The sequence below is a fragment of the Euphorbia lathyris genome, chromosome 2 (genome assembly GCF_963576675.1).
Source record: "Euphorbia lathyris chromosome 2, ddEupLath1.1, whole genome shotgun sequence".
NCBI lineage: Eukaryota > Viridiplantae > Streptophyta > Magnoliopsida > Malpighiales > Euphorbiaceae > Euphorbia > Euphorbia lathyris.
The window spans coordinates 41,313,178-41,321,689 of NC_088911.1; the positions used below are offsets into that span (position 1 = coordinate 41,313,178).

General features: G+C 37.8%; 1 protein-coding gene across 1 annotated transcript; it reads right to left on the bottom strand.

Annotated features, from left to right (window-relative positions):
• Positions 1-47: 47 nt before the first annotated feature.
• On the bottom strand, positions 48-666 carry LOC136220665 (CLAVATA3/ESR (CLE)-related protein 12-like). The gene has a single exon (XM_066008463.1). It carries the CDS (start codon positions 483-485, stop codon positions 219-221), a length of 267 nt encoding a protein of 88 aa, XP_065864535.1. The 5' UTR covers positions 486-666; the 3' UTR covers positions 48-218.
• Between the last annotated feature and the right edge of the window lie 7,846 nt (positions 667-8,512).

The window sequence follows — 8,512 nt, forward strand, 5'->3', positions numbered from 1 at the left end:
TAAAATAAATAAATTAATATCAATAATCAACCATTAAACTCTTTAAATTTCACAAGTGTAGTGTAGTAGTAGAATCATACAAATATTTTCCAGAAATCCCACTAAACATGGTTTTTTCCCTTTTCTTTTTTATATATGTGGAAGAATAATTAAGATGATTACACATTAATTAACAAGAATAATACAAAATATATTGTATGTAAAAAGAAAAAAAAACCTCAATGGTGCAAAGGGTTTGGACCAGTGGGAACAATCCGTTTCTCTGCACCATATCGTGGATCGATCCGGGTTCCGGTGTGACGGTGGCGGTGTCTGTTGAGAAACGGGGAGAAGTCAAAATTGGTAGCTAACATTTTTCTGTTGATGAAAGAACGATGGGAAATGGAAACATAATTATGATTAGGTAAAAAGAAAGAGAAGGAGAATATTAGAAAGAAAAGAGAAATTAGAGAAAGAATTGCAGTAAGAAAGTGAGAGATTTTCATGGGTGGATCATAGTAGAATTGAAGACGAAGGGAGTTGAATGAATAATAAGAATAATTAATGGGGTATAAGTTGAAGAAAATGATGCATAAAATAGGGGGAGAATAGTGTGTATATTTGCTTGCATGAGACTTTGTCTCTCTGTATTAATTACTATTTTATAATGTTAATGACAGTACATAATTCATGGATTTTGGGGAGCAGAATTTATTGAATTTGTGGAGCATTCCTCTAATTCCCACAATGCTTACTTTCCGTTTAAGCAACTCTTTTATTTATAAACTTATATTAGGGAGCTCTATATTTTTAACAATGGGGTTTTGAGGATGTGTAGATTTATTAATAATGTACGAAATGGAAATTTTTTAATTTTACGTATCTAAGTATGATCAATTTTATCTTTATCTAATGGAAAGTTTGAACCAAATGGTTTGATTGCCATATCGGATCTTGTAAGTAACCAAGTTTGTAGATAAATTGAGTTTTGTGCCATTTAACAAGTTGTTTAATTTGTAACTATATTAATGTCATAGTAAATATTTTAGACATTTTTAACTTTTGAAACACTTAGTTGTTAGCATTTTGATATGTTGTTTGTAACTGTATTACTATTAATGTAAATATTTTAAACATAATTGATGTTTCGTAGGTCTGATGTGATGTTAAATAACAGGTCAAATATCTGTAAATCGGTCTGAAGGTGGCTTTATATGTGATGAATGTTTTTTTTTCATCTGAAAAGGCTTTATTGGGATTTACTGGTATCCAACTTTGGCATTCAGTTCGGTTTTTAGGCTTTATGCATTGCTATAAAGTCTACTAATTAGTCGATATTAGACAGCGAATACCAATCTACAGGGCATGCTCTATTCTAATCCAGGAAGTCAACACACATTTGGTAGGATCCGTTGGGTTTCTTTACCAAGACAAAATTTGCTAGCTACTATGGATAGTGTACTTCCCGAATGAAGTTTGCTTCCAACAGCTGCGCCACCTCTTTCTCTACTAATTATTGTCTATTTGGAGCATGATTTCTTTTCTTCTGTACTACCAACTTGATAGAGGGATCTATGTTAAGTTTGTGAGCGACGTTCTTAGGATCTACCCCTTTGATATCCATCGTTTTGTAGGCGAAGACTTCCTACTCCTTCCTGAAGAGCTAAACTATTTCTCCTCACCATTTTCTTCTAAGCTTTTGCTTACCCGGAGAACTCGTCCTTCTCCCTCATCAATAGTTTCGCTCTCACCCATATGCCCAGAGTTGTGAGGTTCTTCCTGCTCGACCTTTTTACTTTCCCTTTACGGGGCGGTTGCATAAGCCTCCTAGATCATATGTTGATCCCATATGGACACTACCACTCTTTCCTTTATTGGGATTCGTAAGGCTAAATGTCGTATTGAGACGATGATCTCTTATTATGATAAGAATGGTCTACCCATTATAACATTATAAATCAAAGCCATGTCCTCCATAATGAACTTGCAATCTTCATGCTAGTTATGATCTATATCGTCAAATTCATAATTTAGGTTGACACGCCCTTCTACACACACTTTTTTTTCCACCTAAACCCATTACAAATATTTAGACTTCTAAATATGTTTTCTTTCCATTAGAGGTTATATATGTTTTCTGTCTATCACAAGGTTTGGTTGTAATTGATCTAACGATTGTGAATTTACCTCTAACATAGAGTGTGTTTGTAAACTATTTATTAATTGAGTGACTTTACATGTCTTTGTTTTGTGTGAGTTTTTGTTCTATTTATGTTGTTTCTTTTATGGATTTCTAAAATGTGATGCTTGAAAAATTCAAAAGCTCTTCAAATAAAGGATTTTTGTTCTTCTTCCCTATTTATAACATATATAATAGACAGAGGAGCATACAAAAAGAAGAACAAGCTGAAGGATAAGAAGAAAAAAAATTGAAGATTTAAGGAGATAAGAACCTATATTAATGCATCTCTTAAGAAGACAATGCTCGTCTAAGGCATATAAAGCAAATGATACCTCATCTAGCATGTGGATACTTAACAAATGATCATCAGTTTCATGTAGAGTTTCCTATCTATAGATTTAGATGCTAGACCACTATGAGATTTCATTTTTTTCCTATGCCTTGGATGGCTAGTAAATATCTCATTAATAATGTCTTGCTATTTACAAGTTTTTTTCTCTGAGGTTTTTTATCCTCTTATGTTTTTACTCATTTCTCTCTCCCTACCATAAACTCCATGAATGATTCGTTTGCAAAAATAACTTTGGAATAAAGATAGTGCTGCATGGATAGTTGTTAGCCATGATGATGTTGAGATCCAACCAATACCAAAAGCTATGAGCTCAAGTCTTGTCGGCAAATTTCTCATTAATATGGGTATTAAAATTTCGATGATGAAGAAAATGATGGCAAATCTTTGGTGTCCGTCTAAATGGTTGTGTATAATTGATTTAGGTCTAAATAAATTCATTGGAATGTGAACGTGTGGTAAAGGATGGTCTATGGACGTTCGAACAGAATCTATTGATTATTGCCAATCTGATTGAAGGAAAGAATCCTAATGAACTGCAACTAATAGATGCTAAGTTTTGGGTGCAAGTTCATGAATTTCCTATCAGATTCATGCCAGAAAGGCTTATTGTTCATATAGGAAATTACATGGGTTAGTTCATAGAGGCAGATTCGAAAAACTTTATAGGCATAGGGAGAACATATAGAAGGATTCAGGTTGTTATGAATGTGATGATGGCATTGAAGAAGATCAGTAAACGGGGGAGAAGTCTTGTGGGTGCACTTCAAATATGAAAAACTCCCAATGTTTTGTTTCTTTTATGGGAGAATTGGGCATGCTTATAAGTTCTCTAAAGCATTGCTTAATATCCATGATCCGGATAGAGCTGAACGATTGTGTGGGACATGGATTACAACTCCAACAAGAAGAAACACAAATAATCAACCAACGTCATGGTGGTTGTTGAAACACCTTTCCACATGATTTTGATTTGACAAAATTATTTAAGTTAATCTCATGATTATGCCAATTAAATTTAAGTGCTTTGATTTAATTGTACTAATGAGTTTGTTCAATGTTGAGTAAAGTTTACTAACGAGAACAGGAACTAAGTGCTCAATAAGAAAGACAGAACGAAGTCAGCATGAGCAAAGATACACAGCAGAAGCTGAGTAGAATGTAACTCGGCATCATAAAAGAAAAGTCTTCTTCAGAATAACGCTTGAAGGCGAAGCTGATCAAAGAAGCTGAGTAGAACGTAACTCAGCCCCATCACAGGAGATCTTAAAGGCAACGACAATCAAGTCAAGCTGAGTGTTCGTCAGGACAGCACCAATGATCCGTTGACTAGAAGACAAAGTCTGACAAAGGTCTGCACCAATTTAGAAGCCTCGGAATTACACCAAGAGACCTTTTTGAGACGCATGGATCTCCTGTCATTTGGTAAGAAGACAAACCTGGCGCTAGAAGATGGAACCTGGCGCAAGAAGACGAAACTGGCAAACCTGACGCCTGCTAAATTCAGACGATAGGATTGGCCTGCGATTCTAAATGCTGACCAATGAATGACGAAAGAAGACCGTTTGAATTCAAAGGATATGTCCAAATTCAAATCATTGAAGCTTCAGAAATTGCTATAAAAGGACAAGTTCATCACTTGGATCCTTTGCCGAATTACAAAAAGAGAAAAGACAAGCAAGATCTTCACTAAGTTAAAAGATCCAAAAGAGAAGCTGTCCGATTAGAAAAAGCAAGTTTCTTACACCCAATTCCAATCATTGTGTAAAAGTCTAGAGTGAATTTGTATTCATCTAAAGTGTTCTTCATTTAGAGAGAACAATCTTGTATCAACTATAAAGGTTAGAAGAGTGAAGCTGAGTACTCGGTCTTAGTACTCAGCGGTAGAGAAAATCTGAGTGTTCGGTTATAGCGCTCAGTAGGATTGAGTAGACGAATAGAGGACGGTACTCTTGCATACTCAATTGCTTTGTAAACGGTTTGTGCTCTACCTTTAAAGAGCTCAGTAGTGGATTGAAAAAGCCTAGAAGGATTCTGGGGACTGGACGTAGGTGGTGAGGCCGAACCAGGATAAGTCTGCTGAGTAATCTCTAACCCTTTCTCTTGATATATATATATATATATATATATATGCATGTGTTGCTTGCTTAAATTACTCAGTATATAATTTGTATAAGCCGAAGCTGAGTAATCATAGTGCTGAGTTGGAAGCTGACCTAAAGTGTTATCTCCCAACTCGCAATTGAAACAGCTCTGGTCAGTGTCTGATTAAAGCTGTCTCACACTTCACTCAGCCTTGCTGACCTAAAAGCTGAGTTAAATTATCAAACATTAAATTAAGTCAGCCTTATTAAGCGAAAAAGTTATATTAGTTCCTAACCCCCCCTTGGAACTAATCCTATTACATTACACGGGACCAACAAGTGGTATCAGAGCTCAGTAGCTCACTATTCAAGATAAAACTATCTTGAGCTGATCCCTGTAAATGGCTAAGAACAGCACTCGTTTCCTTCCAGGAAATCAAACAACACAGATACTCCCTGAGGGATTATCTATTAGTCGGCCTCCTTTGTTCTTCGGGTCAAATTATACATTTTGGAAGAACAGGATGAAAAACTTCATTCAGGCAACAAACATGAGTGCATGGCTGGCCGTAGTCCAAGGCCCGTTTGTTCCCTATGAAATTGTTGACGGAGTAAAATCTGTCAAGAGTGAGTCTAAGTGGTCAGAGGATGACCTTAAATAATTGCAAAATAATGCTTCGGCTATCAATATGCTTCACTGTGCGTTGGATGCTGCAGAGTACAACAAAATTTCAGGTTGTGAGTCAGCACAGGAAATCTGGAAGAAGCTGGAGGTGACCTATGAAGGAACAAGCAAGGTCAAGGAGTCCAAGGTGAATCAACACATGAGACTATACGAGTTGTTTGAGATGAACGAAAATGAAGATATCTCTGAGATGAACTCAAGGTTCACCAATATCATAAATGATCTTAAGAGACTCGGCAAGAACTTCACAGAAGAAGAACAAGTGAAGAAAATCTTAAGAAGTCTCCCCAAGAGCTGGCAAGCTAAGAAGACAACTGTGGAAGAAGCTCAGGACCTGACCACGTACAAATATGATGAGCTGATTGGATCTCTGCTGACCTACGAGATCTCCATAAAGAATTTTGAGGCTAAAGAAAAGTCTGAGGACAAGAAGCAAAAATCTCTTGTCATGAAAGCTGACTCAACGGAAGCTGACTCATCAGATGATGAGGAGATGGCCATGTTCACCAGAAAGATGAAGAAGCTGTTTAGAAAGAATGACAAGAACAGCAAAAGCCCATTCAAAAGAAGTGATAAATACAAAGCTGAGTCCAGCGACAGCAGATATAAGAAGGACAACTCGAAGCCTGTCACTTGCTTTGAATGCCATCAAACTGGGCACATTAAATCAAGCTGTCCCACTCTGAAGAAAGAAAAGAAAGGTAGCAGAAAAGCAATGGTGGCAACATGGAGTGATAGTGATGAGTCAACCTCATCAGAAGCTGATGCCACTGAGTCAGCAAACATATATTTCATGGCTGACGAATCTGCTGACCACTGCCGATCTGAGCAAGCTGACCTCTTAGATGGATCTGATAAAGAGGAACACTCCAATGAGGTAACATCTCTTCTTTTGCTCAGAAATGAAATGGTTAATGCCCTGAGTGATCTCTATACACTGACCAAAAAGTGTAATAAGAAAATACGAGCACTCAGCAGGCGATGTGATGAGATTGAAGAGGTCAAACTCAGTGACCTCCGACATCTGCTCCAGGATAATACCAGGCAAGATGAAAACTTAAAAATCATGCACGGATTTGTCTCTGAAGTCCAATCAGACTCTAAGAAGCTGAGAAAGGACATCACATCTATACAGAACCAGCTGAGTACATCGGCTAAGAAAAGGTTCTATCCAAATGCTGAGTATCAAGGTACTGGTCAGCATAGACGGTACACTCAGCATAACAATCAGTGTGACTGTTGTGGAAAGAGAGGACACACCATAAATGTGTGTTGGTATGCTCAGCACCATCGTGCTGACCAAAAGAGGAAATACCCTCAAAGGGTAATTTTTTGTGACTATTGTGGTAAAGATGGCCACACCATAAATGTATGCCGCCACAAAATAAAATATGATGATTCACCTGTTCATGCTAACCAACGAGGACCCAAAAAGAATTGGGTACCTAAAGATGACTAGTTTAAATTACAGGTGAGCCTGAGGTGCGCGGAGAAGTCAAAGCTATGGTAAATTGACAGCGCATGCTCGAGGCATATGATTGGTGATGAAACTCAGTTCATCACACTTGTGCATAAACGAGGTGGAAATGTAAGTTTTGGAGACAACAAAAAGGGTAAGATAGTGGGATCAGGTACTGTTGGAGGAAATCCTACTATTGAGTCAGTCTCCCTAGTCAGGGTCTCAAATATAACCTATTGAGCGTTGCTCAGCTATGTGACAACGGTAGAAAGGTTGTATTTGATGCCACTGAGTGTCGGATACTCGAGGGAAAAACAAATGATTTAATTTTAACTGCCCCTCGTGTTGACAATGTCTTCATGCTGAGTTTAGAAAAGAAGTTTTCGAAAAATATATGCTTAGTGTCAAAGGAAGAAAATTCCTGGCTATGGCATAGGAGACCTGGTCATGTAAGCATGGACCTCCTTGCCAAATTAGCAAGAAAGCAATTAGTTGAGGGTTTGCCCAAACTTAGATTTGAGAAGGATCAATTATGCAATGCTTGTCAGCAAGGTAAACAGACCAAAAAGTCTTTTCAAAGTAAAAATGTAGTCTCAACCAAGCGTCTATTGGAATTACTACACTTGGATCTTTTCGGACCAGTCCAGCCGCTGAGCTTGGGTGGTAAGAGATTTTGCTTGGTCATTGTAGATGATTTCTCTCGGTATACTTGGGTCATCTTGCTGAGTAGTAAGGATGAAGCTTTTGAGATGTTCTCAACACTGATTTGAAAACTTGAAAATGACAAAGATCTAAAACTAGCTCACATCCGAAGTGATAATGGCGGAGAATTCAAAAACCAACAGTTTGATGAATTCTGTGAAGTCAGCGGCATTGACCACAATTTTTCTGCTCCTAGAACTCCTCAACAAAATGGGGTAGTTGAGAGGAAGAACAAAACCTTAATCGAAATAGCTAGGACAATGCTGAGTGAGAATAGGCTTCAAAAGTATTTATGGGGTGAAGCTGTCAACACAGCGTGCTATATACTCAATAGGGCTTTACTCAGACCTATACTTAAGAAAACCCCCTATGAACTTTGGAAAGGACGAAAACCCAACATTGGATATTTTCGTGCCTTTGGTTGTAAGTGTTTTATTCTTAATACAAAAGACAACCTTGCTAAATTTGATTCCAAAGCTGATGAAGCTATCTTCTTAGGGTACTCAACCAACAGCAAAGCATATAGGGTGTTCAATAAACGAACTCAGGTAGTAGAAGAGTCTATACATATTGAGTTCGATGAAACTGACCCTGCAGGGAAGATAAGTCAGCCTACTAAAGATGACCCATGCTCAGCTTCTGCTGACCAAAATTGAGCCGCTGAGTCATTACCACAAGGGCTGACCAAAGGTAAAAATGAACCTGAAATTACCTTTGCTGACCAATCTAAAACTGCAGAGATTGTTGAAACACCTGCTCCTGAAAACTCAACACTGCCCAAAGAGATCAAGATTCCAAGAGGACACTTAAAAAAGTCCATTCTTGATGCTGCTGAGAACACCCTGATGACCAGAAATCAACTCAGGAGATATCTCAGTAATGTTGCGTTCGTCTCAGTCCATGAACCAAAGAACTTCACCGAAGCTGAGCACGATGAATTTTGGATCAATGCGATGCAGGAAGAGCTTGATCAATTCAAGAGAAATGAGGTATGGGATTTAGTGCCAAAACCTAGGAATCAAAAGATCATAGGAACAAAGTGGGTATTACGAAATAAGCTAGATGAACAGGG